The sequence below is a fragment of the Balaenoptera ricei genome, chromosome X, assembly GCF_028023285.1.
Source record: "Balaenoptera ricei isolate mBalRic1 chromosome X, mBalRic1.hap2, whole genome shotgun sequence".
In the NCBI taxonomy this organism is placed as follows: domain Eukaryota; kingdom Metazoa; phylum Chordata; class Mammalia; order Artiodactyla; family Balaenopteridae; genus Balaenoptera; species Balaenoptera ricei.
In genome coordinates, this window is record NC_082660.1 from 133626324 (window position 1) to 133645370 (window position 19047).

Genomic DNA, 19047 nt, shown 5'->3' on the forward strand with positions numbered 1-19047 from the left:
GTAAAGTTGTAGGATTCAATATTAATATACAGAAATCTGTTGCTGTTCTATACACTAATAATAAACTATCAGAAAAAGAAAACAAGAAAACGATCCCATTTACAATTGTATTAGAAAGAATAAAATAAGAAGGAATAAATTTAACTAAGGAAGCGAAGGACCTATATTCTGAAAACTGTAAGTCATTGATGAAGGAAATGGAAGATGATAGAAACAAATGGAAAGGTATCCCATGTTTACAGATTGGAAGAATTAAAATAGTTAAATTGTTTAATATTAAAATGTCCATACTACTCAAAGCAATCCACAGATTTAATACAATCCCTATCAAAATATCCATGACAGTTTTCACAGAACTAGCACAAATAATCCTAAAATTTGTATGGGAGCACAAAAGACCCCAAAGAGCCAAAGCAATCTTGAGAAAAAAGAACAAAGTTGGAAGTCATGATCCCTGACTTCAGGCTGTATTACAAAGCTACAGTAATCAAAACAGTATGATACTGGCACAAAAACAGAAATATAGATCAATGGAACAGGATAGAAAGCCCAGAAATAAACCCACGTACTTATGACCAATTAAACTATGACAAAGGAGGCAAGAATATACAATGGAGAAAAGACAGCCTCTTCAATAAATGTTGCTGGGAAAACAGCTACCTACATGTCAAAGAATGAAATTCGAACACTCCCTCATACCATATACAAAAATAAACTCAAAATGGATTAAAGACTTAAATGTAAGACCGGAAACCATAAAATTCCTAGAAGAAAACATAGGCAGAGAACTCTTTGACATAAGTGTTAGCAGTATATTTTTGGATTGTCCCTTTAAGCAAAGGAAACAAAAGGATAAGTAAACAAATGAGACCTAACTAAACTTAAAAGCTTTTGTGCAGCAAAGGAAACCATCAACAAAACAAAAAGACAACCTACTGAATGGGAGAAAATATTTGCAAATGATATGTCCAATAAGGGGTTAATATCCAAAATATATACAGTTCATATAACTCAATATCAAAAACAACCCCAAAAACTTGATTAAAAAAGAGAGAGAAGACCTGAATAGACATTTTCCCAAAGACATACAGATTGTCAACAGTCATATGAAAAGATGCTCAATATTCCTAACCATCATGGAAATGCAAATCAAAACCACAATGAGATATCGCCTCACATGTATTATAATGGCTGTCATCAAAAAGACCACAAATAACAAACTTGGCAAGGATATGCAGAAAAGGGAAACCTAGTACACTAGTACAATGTTAGTGGGATGCAAGTTGGTGCAGCCACTATGGAAAACAGTATGGAAGTTCCTCAAAAAACTAAAAATAGAACTACCATATGATCCAGAAATTCTACTCCTGGGTGTATATATGCAGAAAATGAAAATATTAATTTGCAAAGATTATCTGCACCCCAAGTTTCAAAGCAGCATTATTTTCAATAGCCAAGATATGGAAGCAAGCTAAGTGTCCATCAACAGATGAATGGATAAAGACAATATATTGTGTGTGTTTGTGTGTGTGTGTGGGGGGGGGGGGTAAAATGGGATGTTACTCAACCATAAAAAAGAATGAAATTTTGACATTTGCAACAGCAACATGGATGGACTTGAAGGGTATTATGCTCAGTGAAATAAGTCAGACAAGGAAAGACACATACTGTATGTTATCACTTATATACAGAATCTAAAAATTACAACAAACTAATGAATATAAGAAAACAGAAACAGACTCCCAGATATAGAGAACAAACTAGTTCTTACCAGTGGGAAGAGGACTTGGGGGAGGGCAAGATAGGGGTAGGGGATTAAGAGACACAAACTATACTATGTATAAAATAAGTAAAATACAGGGATATACTGTACAGCACAGGGAATATAGCCAATAATTTATAATAACTTTAAATGAAGTATAATGTATTAAAATATTGAATCACTATGTTGTACACCTGAAACTAATATAATATTTTAAATTAACTATACTTAAATTTTTAAAAATGAAATAAGGGTTTTAGTCCATAGGCTATAAGTTCTTGTGGACATGCCTGAAATAGAGAGATGATATGGCCAGATGTATAATTTGGAAAGATTGCTCAACCTGCAATATGGATGCCTGGTTAGAAAGAGTGAAACTAAAGCCAAGACAGTAGTTAAAAGGCCATCACAATGTTTGGTGTGAATGACATTTAGGACACAATATAGAGTATTAGACAGTGGGATGAATTAAGTGGAATAGGGAGGAGATCTCAGTGGCAGAATATAACTGGTGGCTTTTCATGATGGTTAAGAAAGAAAAGGAGGAAGTCTAAGGAAGGATTCTAGATGACACAGAGTTTGTAACTTTTGCAAGTACTTGGCTAATGATGGAATTCATTCACCCACTGGGGAAGAGAACTCTTCCCCTTTAGGCCTTCTCTTTCTTCTCTCCTTCCTCCCTGACCTTTGGGTTCCTGTAAGCCCTCAAATTCCCTCACATAGAGTCCTACCCCTTCTCCTCAGTTTCATTTTTTTTCATGGAGGAGCAGGGGTAGAGTGGCTTGGGAAATGGATACTGCAGAAAGGATATCTATCAGACAATCAGAACTACAGCATTCCCAGAATGGCCCCCTCAACATATATTGTATTGGCTATGATGGCACTAGCATCTCTTTGCCTTTAGTTGCTTTGCCAAATGCCTCTTTCTGTTACTCGAGCCTTGGTATGTGCCAGCCCCAGGAATATGGGAGGTAAAAATCAATCTTGCCATGATAACACCAATGAGAAGGCATTCCCTTTGAATTCATACTGTCAGAGAATGATTGCTTGCTTGCTTGATTGATTAAGTCAGTCACTCATTCAACAAATACTAAGACATTGTATTAGATAGTTAATGTACAGAGATCATAAGACATTTGAGGTCCCATCCTTTCATTGAGCTTATAGTCTAGTGGAAAAAGACAAAAAATATATAAGTAAATAAATAAAGATAATATCATACAGTGATAAGTGCTATAAAAAATAAAACAGAGTTTATGAGGTGGGGAGGGGTTTCATTAGATACAGTGATCACAGAAAACCCCTTTGAGGGGGTGGCTTTTAAGCAGGAAAATGGAAAATAAGCAAAAGCCAGAGCTTGCTGGAGAATATTTCAGGCCACAAACAAACAAACAACCATAAAAAACAGAAAGTGCAAAGTCTTCTAAGTGGGAAACATCTTGCAGTGTTGCAGTGTTCTAGGAACTGGCAGAAGGCTGATGTAAAGGGGAAAGCGATATGAGATGAGGTTGAAGAGATAAACAACAACCCGAATACAGGATCTAAACCAAGGCAGGGAACACAAAAGAAGGTTTTAGAGAAAAAAAAATAATCAGTTTGGTTTGGGCATATTCAGTAAAAGTACAAGAGTTCTGATGAACATAACAACTACAGCCTAAGGTTGGCATACATATAAAACCAAATGGAAACAAACACTGTATATGTTTATAACTAACTCAAATACTTAGTCAGGATTTTAAATTATCCAAAGTTACAGGGTAAGTTATAGGCACTAGTTATCGGCAAATCAGGACAAATTTGGATTTCTGGCATGAAGTATATGTGTTTATGCATTTGTCGAAATGATCAAGTGGTTTTTGTCCTTTATTCTATTGATATGGTGTATTACATTGATTGATTTTTGGATGTTAAGCCAACTTTATATTCCTGGGATATATCCCACTTAAAGATAGTGGATAATCCATTTATAAGTTTTTTTTATTTGGTTTGCTAGTATTTTGTTGAAGATCTTTGTGTTTATATTCATAAAGAATATTTGTCTTTGCTTTGCTTTTCTTGTGATCTTTGGTTTTGGTAGCATAGTGATACTGACCTGACTGAATGTCACCTCCTCTTCTGTATTTTACAAGACTTTGTGAAGACTTAGCATTCATTCTTCTTTAACTGTCTGGTAAAATTCAATGGTGAAACCATCTGGACCTGGGCTTTTCCTTGTGGGAAGTTATAAAATTACTAATTAAGTCTCTTTTTATAGGTCCAATAAAAATTTCTATTTTTTTTCCTCAGTCAGTTTCAGTAGTTTGTGTGTTACTAGTAATTTTTCCATTTCATCTAGGTTATATAATTTGTTGACCTATAATTTGCAGCTCATAGTTTTCCTGTATAATCCTATTTATTTCTGTAAGGTCAGTAGTGATGTCCCCTCTTTCATGATTTTAGTAATATGATTATTCTCTTGTTTTGTGTGTGTGTGTGTGTTTTGTGTTCCCCACACCCCTTGGTCAGTCTAGCTAAAGGTTTATCAGTTTTACTGATCTTTTCAAAGAACCAACTTTTAGATTATTTGATTTTCTTTAATGTTTTTCTATTTTCTGTTTTATTTAATTTCACTCTAATATTTATTATTTTCTTCCTTCTGCTTCTTTTGGGTTTAGTTTGCTCTTCTCTTTCTAGTTTCTTAAGGTGGAAGGTCAGGTTCTTCTTTTTAATACAGGCTTTACAGTTATAAATTTCCCTCTGAACACTGCTTTAGGCTGTTTATACATTGTGCATAATTTTCACTAATTTCAAAATATTTTCTAATTTCCCTTGTGATTTCTTCTTTGAGCCATTGTTTATTTAGGTGTGTGTTATTTAATTTCAACATATTTGTGAATTTCCCAAATTCCCTTCTGTTATCGATTTCTAATTTCATTCAATTGAGGTTAGATAACACACTTTGTATGGTTCCAATACTTTTAAACTGATTGCATCTTGTTTTATGGCCTAACATACAGTCTACCACAGAAAATGTTCCATGTGCACTTGAGAATAATGTGTGTTCTGATATTGTTTGGTAGAGCGCAATATAAATGTTTACTAGATCTAGTTGGTTTGTAGTGTGTTCAAGTCTTCTATTTCTATGTTGATGTTCTGTCTAGTTGTTCTATTGGAAGTGGAATATTAAAATATTCAGTTTTTATTGTTGAATTGTCTATTTCTCCTTTCAATTCTTATCAGTTTTGCTCCATGTATTTTGGGGTTCTATGATTAGGTGCATATATCTTTATAATTGTTATATCTTCCTGATGGATTGACCATTTTATCATTAAAAAATCTTCCAGGCTTCTACAGAGTGGGGGTAAAGAGGATGGGAACAGAGTTCTCTGGCCTTACTGAGAATCAGCCATTTTTCTTGACTAACACTCCTCAGATTGTTGTGAGCCTTTGGTTAGAGTTTGGATTGAAAGTTTATTTTGCCAATTTTTGAAAATGTTCTTGTTGCTTTTATGGAAGAGTGGATTTTCAGAAGTTCTCACTTCACCATTCCAGAATTGCTTCCTTATTAGAGATTTTAAGGTTAACTTTAACTGCCCACTTAAGAATTTAAACCACTCTCTCCTTCTTAATGTACTTTATTTGGTTTCCTGGACAATATGTTCCCTTAAGTTTCCTCATACTTCAGCTATCCTATCCTTCTCATTTACTGAGTTATTCTCTTCTCTTTAGCCTCTAAATGCTATAGATGACTTCTCCAGCCTTATGGCTTTAAATATCACCTATATGGATGAAACCTGAATTAAATCTCCAGTCCAGATATCTTTTCTGAACACCAGACTTACACTCCATATAATCAGCACCCAGAAGCACTAGTTGTGTCCCTTATCAAGCATGACCCCCATCAGGTGTAACCATTATCCTGACTATTGTTTCTATGTGTAAATTCCTTCCTGGCATTTGTTGGGAAATTTATATATTTTTTCTGAATTTCAAATACTGAGAAAAATAGTTGAGAAATCAGCAAAAAGGAAAAAGTATTATAATTCTACTATAAGAATTAAAGCTTAACAATAGACACAGAAACATTACTGCCTTAAAGAAATCTACTAATGTCAAGTGAAAAGCAAGAACAGGAAATGCTGGCACACTGAGTCAAAAGTATTGAAATTCTAAATATCAGCACAGGAGTACATGTTGATCGGATCAGTTGATTTTGCTTATTATAAGTGTATCTTTGTAGCCCTGTATGCTGCTAATAGCAAGTCATTCTTGCAAATTATATATCGTCTATATGCATAGTATACAGTATACAAACCCTGTGAGTGTCCTTTCAAGATATAACAAGTTTGAGAAGCAAAATAAACCCTTAAACTGGCAATTTTGACATTTGATTTTGTATAGTTCTGTTACCTTGCTAAGAGATCCAAATGTTTTAATTCAAATACTACCCAATAAGATTTGCTGGTGTTTTCCAGTGTTTGAGTATCTTCTATAGTAATGTTACTGGCATTTGCTAATATTTCTAAACTTGTTATTTCATATTTTAAAAAGTTGTATATCCATAATAATGAGCAAAGGGCATGAAAGTCTGAAGTGTTTTATGAATAACATTTAATTTATGAAATTCTTGGGAATTCCAACTCTTATTCCTGATTTCCATAGTTTAATATGATAGAAATTTGGAAATACTACCAATAGCAATGATGGATGAAATATTAAAGATTTCTAACACCACAGATTAGTTTTGCCTACTTTTATATATGACATAAATGGAATCATGTACTATATACATGGATGTGTCTGGCTTTCACTCAGCATTAAACCTGTGACCTCATCCAGATTGAGTTGTTGAGTATAATATACTTGTCATTCTTTTATAGTATTCCATTGTATGAATATGTCACAGATATTTTTATTGAAGTATAGTTGATGTACAATGTTGTGTTAATTTCTTTGTCACAGATTTTTAATCCATTTTGATGGACATTAGAGTAGTATCAAGTCTACTAAAATTAGCTATGCTATGAACATTCATTATATGCCTTTGGTAGACATAAGTACTGATTTATGTTTGGAAATATACTCAGGGCTAGAGATGCTAGGCTATATGATACGTGTATGTCCAGCACTAGTAGATACCACCAAACAACTTCTCAAAACCTTTGTACAAATTTACATTCCTATCAGCAATGCACTTTAGTTATTCTAGTGGGTGTGGAGTAATATCCTCTGGACTGTAATTTGCATTTCCCTGCTGACTAATGTAATTGATCACTTTATGTGGGTGATCGGAAAACCCTGTTTTATAAGGTGACTGTTCAACACTTTGGCCTTTTTTTTTCTATTGAGGTTTCTGACTACTACTTATAGACTTGTAGGGGATATCAATAATTATGGATTTGAGTAATTTGTCATGTACATGCAATGCAAATATTTTCTCGCACTCTATGGCTTGCCTTTTCACCATTATCTTTTGATAAAGAGAATTTCTTAATTTTTAACATATTCCAAGTCATCCTCTTTTACCTTTCTGGTTAGTGCTATTCTATGTCCTGTTTAAGTAATTTATATCTCTTCTAATATCATAAAGATATTCTCTTATGTTTTCTTCTAAAAGCTTTATTGTTTTACCTTTCACCTTTTCACATTTAGAGTTGTAATCCATCTGGAATTTATTTTTGTGTATGAGAGAGATAAAGCCCCCCCCACCTGTGTGTGTGTGTGTGTGTGTGTGTGTGTGTGTGTGTACTTTCTGCTATGCCCCATTAGTCTATTTTTCTATCTTTGCAACAATAATACATATTGCTTTAAAGTATACCAAAGCTTTAACACTTTAAAATAGGTCTTCTTATCTGGTATTGGATTTGATTTGATTGTAAACTCTGATTGTAAACTCTCCAGCTTTGTCTTTTTCAAGATTGTCTTAGCTATTTTTGGCACTTTTATATTTCTATTTAAACTTTAGAATCAGTGTTGTTTTCTTTGTATTTATCCTGCTTGGTGTTTACCAATTTCTTGAATCTTTGGATTGATAACTTTCATCAGTTTTAAGAATGGCTGGCCGGGCTTCCCTGGTGGCGCAGTGGTTGAGAGTCTGCCTGCCAATGCAGGGGACACGGGTTCGAGCCCTGGTCTGGGAGGATCCCACATGCCGCAGAGCAACTGGGCCCGTGGGCCACAACTGCTGAGCCTGTGCATCTGGAGCATGTGCTCCGCAACAAGAGAGGCCACGACGGTGAGAGGCCCGCGCACCGCGATGAGGAGTGGCCCCCGCTTGCCGCAACTGGGGAAAGCCCTCGCACGGAAACGAGGACCCAACACAGCCAAAAATAAATAAATAAATAAGTTAAAAAAAAAAAAAAAGAATGGCTGGCCTTTAGCCACTTAATGATTGCTTTTGCTCATTTCTCTTCCTGTTTTTCTTCTACAAAATTACACATGACAATATATTTTACTGTGTCCCACGTATTTATTTATTCTTTTCTGTATTTTTGTCTCTCTGTACTTCAGTTTTGCCATTTTCTATTTAACTATTTTTAAGATCTCTAATCCTGTCTTCTACTTATTAAATCCACCCTTTGAATTCTGAATTTTCGATATTGTACTTTTCCATAACTAATTTCTAATTTATTCTCCTTTATAGATTCCAATTTTCTGTTGAAATTCCCTATCTTTTATCTATTTTATTCATCTTTTCCCTTTTTTCTTGAACATATTAACCATAGTTTTTAAAAGTCCTTATCCACAATCTGATATCTGAATCACCTGTAGGTCTGTTTTCATATTCTGGTTTTGGTTTTGGATCTTGGTTTTAGATCACATGATCCTGCCTATTGATATGCCTAATGATTTTTTATTGAATTCCAGACATTGTGTAATAAAAATATAGAGTTTTCAGATGATGTTGACTTCCACCAGAGAGACTTCATTCTTTCCTTTGTTAGGCAGATAGTGTGAGATAATTATCACCTTAATCCCATAAGGCACTGAGCTGTGTTATGGTTTTGGTTAAACCTAGTCCGTCTCTGATATCCTCTTATATTTAGGACATAGCTTCTCCAGGGTTTTAAATGGATAGCCTAGCATGTCATCTTTTTTATAGCATTGGGAGACTGTAGGAAAGCCAGCTCTACTTTTCAAAGGTTTTCATATTAGTTATTATACTTTGTGCAAGTTCAAAATTCAGCAATTGTATTGAGAGGGGTATCAGTCAAGAGGCTGAGATCTCTTAGATCTCTACTTTTATCACTTTAGCATTGTGTGACCATCAGAATTATTACTTTTTTTTTTTAATATCATCCAGCAGCAGCCCTATGCCCAGGGCCAAACTTGAATTCCAAGTTGCAATCCATGGCCAGAATTGGCAAGTACCACCAAGAATGAAGAAGCTACAGGTCACAGATTCATCTGTGAGAGGTTCTACCCTTTCTCCAGAATTTTAGTATCTTCAATCCTTATTGCTCAACAGTTCTGGGTCTCCTAATTGTTCATGAGGGGAGCATTGTTTATCCACAAACAACTCTATCCTACCCAGAGTGGAAGTAATACTCATCTAACTTGATAGTAAATTCATTAGGCCAGAAATCTACAAGTCACCCTTGAGTTCTCTCTTTTTCTAATATTCCACACCTAATTCATTAGAGGATCCTCTGGGATTGTCCTTCATAATACATCCAGAATCAAATTACTTCTTACCACTTATGCCACTATCACTCTTACCTGAGCCATTATCATCTCTCATCTGAAATACTGCAATAACCTCTTAACTGGACTCCCTTCTTCTATCTTTCTCATACTTATATTTTTAACAGAGTATCCATAATGATTCTTTAAAAACCATAAATCAGATAACATAATTATTTTGTTCAAAATATTCCAATCACTCCCTATTTTCCCCCAGAATAAAATTCAAAGCCTTTTAATGTTCTTCAAGACTTAGATGACCTGATCCCCTATTTGATCTCATATCTGAGATACTTTTCTGACTCCCTGGCTGTTCCCTCTAACTAGAGTATTATTTCCTCAAATATCTGCCTTGTTAAACCTTTTACCTCCTCAAAATTTCTGCCGAAATTTCACTTTTTCAAAGAGACCTACGCTGATTACTCTATTTTAAATTTCAATGGCAATGCTCATCTTCCACCTAGACATGACTGACCCCACCTTATTCTGTAGTACTTTTATGTCTTCTCATGGTGCATCTCATTTTACAACATACTTTATACTTTACTTTTTCATCTAGTGTTTGTTTTCTCTTTTGCCATCACTCTGTCCTCTACAGTGTAAGCTCCATATGGGCAGGTCTTTGTCTTATTCATGGATACATTCCAAGCTCCTAGAACAGAGCCTGGCCCATGGGAGACAATCTGTAAATATTTGACAATGATTGAAAAAATATGTCACACATAATTATTTGGGTCTTTTCAAACGCACTTTCTACTTCAAAATACAGAGGTAAATCTAATTTAGAGATGATCAACACAGACCTTGATATATTGCTCTGATGACTCCCAAATGAAACTTACTCTGAAATTCTTAGTCAGAAACTCACTCAAATTCTATTCAATTTTGATTTTTCTAATTCATTTGAAAATAGGCTATGTATCTATTCATTTCTCTGCCAGATTTACAGCTACTGGCAAAGGCAGTACTCTCTAAAAATGAGGAAATTTCTAGAGTCTCTTCCCATCTACCATTTACTGTAGGGAATTAGATAGAACTATAGTATATGAGGATGCAGGTAGAATAGGCATTTCAAAAATACAAACACATTCTGTTTGAGGGATCTTGCCTTTAGGAAGCTACTATTGTACTTTATATTAGTTCTATCTTGGTTTGTCTTCTGGATAATTTAGGAAACAGATGTTAATGTTTCAATCTAATGAAAGACAAATTAGTTTAAAATGGTGAAATAAGGTTTCCTGTCTAGAAGGAAAACTGTTAAAGGTTAAATCTCCTCCTGATCAGTTAGTACTACTCCACCCCACTCCCCTTCCTCACTCACATACCAGCCTGAATTAAAGGTCTCAGCTTTTGAAACTACTAAGGGACAGAATAGGAAATATTCTGTTTCTTTTGGAAAAAGATCAGGCAAACAGAAAGTGAGAAAATACATACAGCTGCCAAACTTCAGTGGGCAGGCATGCACATCCATAGGAAAATCTTCCAAATGCATGGGACACTCGGCATGAATTGTTAACCTAAAAGGAAGAATAACAGAACATGATATTAAGCTAAAATGAATGGTATTAAACATGGAGCTGAGTTCTCGTTCACCAGCAATGGAGTGCTGCTAAGAATAATGGGATTTTATTTGTTTAGGTTCACTGAGATCCAAGACTTTATGAACACAAGGGATGGATTGAATGAACTAGATAGCCTCTCAAAGTAGCATTCAATATTAGATTTTTAGATCAGATATAAATCCCACCTTACCACCTTTAGGAAAACAAATATCATTTGTCTACCCTAACTGAGCTCCCTTAGCTAATCCACCACCAAAGAAGTCTGGAAACACCAGGTACTGACTCATTCACTCCTGATAGCAGTTTAATTATTTCTGAAATAATACTCCTCAGCAGGCTATCATGTGAGTTAAACAATTTAGAGACTGCACTGGAGAGGAGAGATGTATAGAAAGAATACCTTTCTTTTTATATTTATTTATTTGGTTGCACTGGATCTTAGTTGCAGTAGGCGGGCTCCTTAGTTGTGGCATGTGAACTCTTAGTTGCAGTATGCATGTGGGATCTAGTTCCCTGACCAGGGATCGAACCCGGGCCCCCTGCATTGGGAGCGTGGAGTCTTAACCACTGCACCACCAGGGAAGTCCCTAGAAAGAATATCTTTAATCTGATAATAAACAAGCACAAAAGATGGCTCTGCTGCTTACAGCAACTGCTATAGCTTTGTTTAAGAAGATGGCTCTTTGAGAATACATACACACACTTGTACATGTACACACACACACACAGTAGCTGGCCAGAAAAAAATTACAAAGTTTATGGAGGACATCAAAAACCTCAGAGGTCAAGTCTGAAGAGCTCATGTTCTCTTAATAGGGACAACATGTTGGAGAGACTGTTCATGGATCCCTCAGTGGAAATCCGGATAGGGTACGACTTGCCATGCCCACATACTCATTCTTCTGCATTAGTCTGTCTAAATAATCGATTCCAAAGTTTCCCCTCTGTTTTCCTGCAGATATTTTTGAGACTCAACTTTCTTTGGCCTAGAAAGTAGCCTGCTATGTGTAAATGGGACTCACACAGCAAAATTTCAGAATTATTTGACACCTAACTCTGATGAGCTATTTCTAGCTAACCTGTATACCTCCTGGTTATATTGGATTCAATCTCTGCTATCCTCTTGGAGCTTTAGGTGGCCAACTGGCAAGAATCTCCAATCCTGGCTAATTCTTAAACATGATAAATGTGTGACACCTCATAAATGATCAGAGTAGCAGTAGTAGATATTGCTCAAAGCAGGCTGACTAAAGCAAACATGCTCAGGTGTTTATTAGCAAGAACCCTAGGCTGGAAGGCAGAAACCAAGTGTGTGCCCTTCAGCAAATATTTACCCATATCTTATTTTCCATTTCCTTATTTAAATAGTAACAGGTTAGAAGTAGATGGCAAGTGTCCTTGCAGCTCTAACTAATCCCTTGGATATTTATAAAAATTCCCATGTGTCTTGGACAAAAGCTCCATTCCCAAGTCAGCCTGCAATACCTTACCAATCTACCCTTTATTCTTAAGGCATAAATAGGGGGTTTCATGACTCAAAGAATCTGATATAAGAGAAATGTCTTTCACTGAGAAGCTTGCTCCTGTTGGATAATTAAAAGATTTCATAAGGGTTTAATAAAGAAAATTGTGTTCCTTCTCTCCACTTATATTAGTATTTCCAAGATACTGCATCTTATGAGTAATGCCAAGGGGAAATTACTTTATGTCTACCCAGCTGTCCTAGGGACATGGCAAATAAAACCACAACAAATAGATAATCAAAGCAAGATGCAAAAGGTATTGATTTCTGCTTAGGAGCAGAACTGATTTATAATAACTTTCCTATCTTCCTTCCCATCCACTTCTTGCCCATCCCACCTAAGCATAGAGCAGTGATGAGAAAGCAGATGTTGGTTGGGGTGGGGTACTTCACAAGCCAAATTATGCTATGCTCGTTTCCTTGGTTCTTAAATGCATCCTAATGCTCTCTGAACAACTGCATCATACTGTCTTCCCTTCTTGCCTTCCCTCCTCCTTGTTACAACTTTCAAGACCCTTCAAGCTTTTGCTGCAGCAGAAAGCATCCTGACTACACTCAGGCTAATAGACTCATCACCACAATCTATGCCATAAACAGATCCATCCCCTTCAAAACTTTCCTTCCACCCTCTTTTATTTTATTGTTATTAAATTATTATGATTTTTGTGACAAAAACACTTAACATAAAATCTGCCCACTTAGTAAGTTTTAAGTATTCAACACAGTATTTTTAATTGGCTGGAATAGACATTACTCCAAAGAAGACATACAAATGGCCACAGGTATGAAAAGGTGCTCAACATCACTACTCATCAGGGAAATGCAGATCAAAACCATAATGAGATATCACCTCACATCTGTTAGAATGGCTATTATCAAAAAAGATAAGAGATAACAAGTGTTGGCGAGGATATGGAGAAAAGGGAACCCTAGTGCACTCTTGGTGAGAATATAAATTGGTGCAGCTCCTATGGAAAATAGCATGGAGGCTCCTCAAAAATTAAAAATAGAACTACCATAGGATCCAGCAATCCTACTTCTGGGTATATATATCCAAAGGAATTGAAATCAGGATCTCAAAGAGATGTCTGCACTCCCATGTTTATTGCAAAATTATTCACAATAGCAAAGACATGTAAGCAAACTAAGTGTCCATCAACAGATGAATGGATAAGAACATGTATATACATACAATGTAATATTATCCAGCCTTAAAAAAGAAGGAAATCCTACCATTTTCAACAACATTGATGAACTTGGAGGACATTATGCTAAGTGAAATAAGCCAGACAAAGACAAATACTGTAGGATTTCACTTATATGTGGAATCTAAAATAGTCAAACCCATAAAGCAGAGAATAGAATGGTGGTTGCCAGGAACTGGAGTGAAAGTGGAGGTATTAGTGAAAGGGTAATAAGTTTCAGTTATACAAGATGAATGAGTCTTAGAGATCTACTGTACAGCAAGTAATCTTCAGTTGGCTTTTCAAAGAAGGTCCAAGACCCCTCAAAATGTGATAATCAGATCATAGGACCTCAGTCCCAGCCAGGTTTTAACCTGTTTTGATTCCTATGCAAAGACCAGAAGTAAAAGGCAATATAGGAAATCCCCTTTTTTGGGGATGAAAGAAACAGATGGGAATACAGATGGGAAGGAGGTACTTTTTAGCCCTTCATGCATGCACACACATACCCACACCCTCCTCAGGTATTGCCCTCATTTCACTGTTCACTATGTTTTGTAGCACCCTGGCTCCCTTGTCACCCCACCCTTTGCTTCTCAACAGCTGGTTTTTATTCCACCACAGTAATAAGTTAAAGTTTTATTACTTCCATAGCACCCTAACTGGTATCTCTACTTTTACCCTTTCTCCTTATAGTATTGGGTTGGCCAAAAAGTTCGTTCGGGTTTTTCCATAACATCTTACCAAAAAACCTGAACAAACTTTTTGGCCAACCCAATATATTCTCTACACAATAGCCGTCTAGTATTTCCTCATCTTATACAGAGTAAAAGCCAAAGTCCTTGCTATGGCTTACAGGGTCTTACATGATCTTATCTTCTGTTCCTCTCTGGCTTATCTTCTACTATGCCCTCCCTTGCTCACTCTGTTCCAGCCACTCTGGCTTCCTTGCTGCTCTTTCAACATGCCAGTCTCTCTTACATCATAGCCTTTGCACTTGGTATGCTTTCATACCTCTTTCAAGTCTTTGCTTAACTATCTTGTTTTTTTTTTCTTATTATCTTGTAAATGAGGCCTACCCCGACCTCCATTCAGTTTACTATCCATACTATGGTTAGTAAACTTTACCATGCTCTTTCTTTTCCCATAGTACCTAACTTATAACATGCCATGTAATTAATTTTTTCTATTTATCATCATTTTTTTCTCCTTACTGTAAAGCTATGGATTTTTGTCTTGGATCTTCTTTGATGTATGCCAGGAGCATAGCACAGTACCTAGCACATTGTAGGTGTTCAATACATATCTACTGAATCAATTAACTAACGAATGATTTTTCTTTCCTAAAAGCATGTATTTCTGTGGGGACCTTGCAGAGGCGAGGTATAGATCGGGCAATATAGGGTTCAGGTATTCCGAGGGTTCCAGGCAAATAGCATCTTTCTTTTTTTTAAATTTTTTTTAATAGAACTTTATTGGAGTATAATTGCTTCACAATACCATGTTAGTTTCTGTTGCACAATGAAGTGATCAGCCATATGCATACACATGTCCCCATATCCCCTCCCTCTTGAGCCGCCCTCCCATCCTCCCTATCCCACCCCTCTAGGTCATCGTAAAGCACCAACAGGCAAATAGCATCTTAATATGATTCCTTAAGAGCACAATATCTCAGCCTATACTTAGTGGTCGTCTAGCCTCTTTCCTAGAATTTCAGAACTGAAAGACCCTTATAGAAAGCATCCAGTTTTATCCCATCATATATTTGACATATGATAAAGCAGAAAGGAAGAACATTTCTCAAATCACCCAGCAAGTCTGGGATAGAGCTGACTAAAAGTTTGCTAATTGTTTCACTCAACAAATAATTTTTGATCATGTACTATATGCCAGGTATTATTCTAAGCAATATAAGTACATCAGCAAACATACCAAGATTGTTACCATCTTGAAGCTTACATTTGAGTAGAGGGAAGACAAAAAAGAAACAAGTAAAATAAGTAAACTATATAATGTGTTAAAAGGCAATATGTCTCAGGAAAAAAAATAAGATGTGAGTAGAAACTATTGATGAGGCATTGCAATTTTCAATAGCGTGTTCAGGGAATACCTCACTGAGTAGGTGACATTTAAGCAATGAACCTGAAGGTAATGAGAGTGAGCCTTATGGACACCTGAAGAAAGAACATTCAAAGTAGAGGGAGCAGAAAATGCAAAGGCCCTGAGGTAGAAATGTGACCAATGTGTTCCAAAAATAGCAACTATGCCACTGTGTCTGTAGTGGAGATACCAAGGGGGAAGATTAATAGAAGATGAGTTCAAAGAGGAAACTAGTGGTTACCAGTGGGGAGAGAGAAGGGGAAGGGGAAGGGAAAAGACAGGGGTTGCAGATTAAGAGGTACAATGCACTATGTTAAAATAAACAAGCTACAAGAATATATTGTAGAACACAGGGAATATAGCCAATATTTTATAATAACTATAAGTGGAGTATAACCTTTAAAAATTGTGAATCACTTGTACACCTGAAACCTATATAATATTGTACATCAATTATACCTCAGTTTTAAAAAAAACACTCTTCAGGAATGGTTGAGGTGTCAGGCAGGCTATTTCTATTATCATGGAGTAAAGGGCAGGATCTGACATTAATGTTGAAATAGAAAAGATAGTAAAATCATTAATAGCCATTATTAGTAGAGGATGAGTCACTTGAAATATATCACCATCAAACACCCAAACCAAGCAGTATATTAGTCATAAGAATCCCAGTTTTCTGCAAATGGCATTACTTTGTTCTTTTTTATGGCTGAGTATTCCATTGTATATATGTACCACGTCTTCTTTTTTTTTTTTTTTTTTTTTCTTTATTTAATTAATTTATTTATGGCTGTGTTGGGTCTTCGTTTCTGTGCGAGGGCTTTCTCCAGTTGCGGCAAGTGGGGGCCACTCTTCATTGCGGTGCGCGGGCCTCTCACCATCGCGGCCTCTCCCGCTGCGGAGCACAGGCTCCAGACGCGCAGGCTCAGTAATTGTGGCTCACGGGCTTAGTCGCTCCGCGGCATGTGGGATCTTCCCAGACCAGGGCCCGAACCCGTGTCCCCTGCATTGGCAGGCGGACTCTCAACCACTGCGCCACCAGGGAAGCCCAACGTCTTCTTTTTTTATTAATTTTTATTGGGGTGTACTTGCTTTACTATGTTGTGTTAGTTTCTGCTGTACAGCAAAGTGAATCCACTATACGTATACATATATCCACTCTTCTTTTGGATTTCCTTCCCATTTAGGTCACCACAGAGCACTGAGTAGAGTTTCCTGTGCTATACAGTAGGTTCTCATTAGTTATCTATTTTACACATGGTAGTGTATATACATCAAGCCCAATCTCCCAATTCATCCCACCCCACCTCCCCACCATGGTGTCTGTATGTTTGTTCTCTACGTCTGTGTCTCTATTTCTGCTTTGCAAATAAGTTCATCTGTGTGATTTTTCTAGATTACACATATAGCGATATTATACAATATTTGTTTTTCTCTTTCTGACTTACTTCACTCTGTACAACAGTCTCTAGGTCCATCCACGTCTCTGCTAATGGCACAACTTCGTTCCTTTTTATGGCTGAGTAATATTCCATTGTATATATGTACCACATTTTCTTTATCCATTCCTCTGTTGATGGACATTTAGGTTGCTTCCATGTCCTAGCTATTGTAAATAGTGCTGCAATGAACATTGGGGTGCATGTGTCTTTTTGAATTATGGTTTCTTCTGGGTATATGCCCAGGGGTGGGATTGCTGGGTCATATGGTAGTTCTATTTTTAGTTTTTTAAGGAACCTCCAGACTGTTCTCCACAGTGGCTGCACCAATTTACATTCCCACCAACAGTGTAGGAGGGTTCCCTTCACAGCAACATGGATGGACCTAGAGATTGTCATACTGAGTGAAGTCATAATGAGAGAGACAAATATCATATGATACTGCTTATATGTGGAATCTAAAAAAAAAAAGGGTACAAATGAACTTATTTACAAAACAAAAGTAGAATCACGAATGTAGAAAACAAACTTATGGTCACCAAGGGATAAGGCTGGGGGATAAATGGGGAGATTGGGATTGACATATACACACTACTATATATAAAATAGATAACTAATAAGAACCTGCTGTATAGCTCGGGGAACTCTACTCAATACTCTGTAATGGACTATATGGGAAAAGAATCATAAAAAAAAGAGTGGATATATGTATACGTATAACTGATTCACTTTGCTGTACACCTGAAACTAACAAAACATTGTAAATCAAGTATACTCCAATAAAACCTAAAAAAAAAGAATCCCAGTTTTCTGCAAGTTTCCCATTAAATCCTGAAGCTATAGGCAAAAGGCTTCAGTATACTGGAAGCCCTTGGGCTTCCTAATTGGAATACCAGAGCTTCACTACTGCATTTAGCCCTTATATGGAACACATCTAGGTTTTAACAATTACCTCAGATGTGTTGCTCCATCCTCATTTTCTGATATTCACACTTTTCCCCCACTCTCCAGCCATCTGCCAATACTTGTGATTTTGCAAAACAAAGCTCTCATGCTTTTGTGCCTTTCTACAAATTGTTGGGTTCTTTTTTGTCCTGCCAGGAATGCCCTTTCCTCTTCATATGTGGAACAAATTCCATTCAAGTCCATGCTCAAATATTACCTCTTCCGTGGTAACTTTGTATGTGCCCTATAGGCATAGTGAGTTCTCCAGCTCACAGAAATCCCAGAGCACTTTGTACAAGTAGCTTAGTGCTTAACACTGTTGAAATAACTTTCTAGGCTCAAGATGGAGCCACTCCTGCCTGGGGTGCCACATCAAAAAACAAAAAGTTAGATGACTTTCATGTCCCTATAAATGCTCTACTTGACGGAAACACAGTATATCCAGTCTGTTTATGTGTCTGTCTTCTGCACATAAGTGTGAGAAACTTGAGAGAAGGGTCTCTACATATTATTCTAATCTGATGCATAGTATGGTGATTGGCACATAGCATATAGTCAGTAAATGCTTCTTGATTTAATAAATATTTCTGCAAGATAGGCAGAGCAGGTATTTTCAGTCCCATTTCCCAGAAGAAGAAACTGAGGTCCAGAAAACAGAAATGCCTTGTCCATGGTTACACTGCTGATCTGGGCCAAAGTTAGGACTCACACTTAGAGCTCCTAATTCCTAAAGTTCATTTCACTATAACATACATACTCTGTCTAAGGGTAGTGAAACTTAGCAGGACCCTGTGGGGCCCTCCCAGGTACAAATCCCCTGTTTCTCCATTGGGGAATTTGAGCATGATCTACCTGTTCTCCTTGCACGGCC

At 36.6% G+C, this 19047-nt stretch overlaps 1 protein-coding gene across 1 annotated transcript in view; it reads right to left on the reverse strand.

The window, feature by feature from the left end:
- GABRA3 (gamma-aminobutyric acid type A receptor subunit alpha3) overlaps positions 1-19047 on the reverse strand; it is a 244609-nt gene that overhangs the window by 46063 nt on the left and 179499 nt on the right. The window contains exon 6 of the mRNA XM_059909922.1: positions 10859-10941. Coding sequence (XP_059765905.1) covers positions 10859-10941 — 83 coding nt within the window. The remainder of the gene's footprint in view (positions 1-10858; positions 10942-19047) is intronic.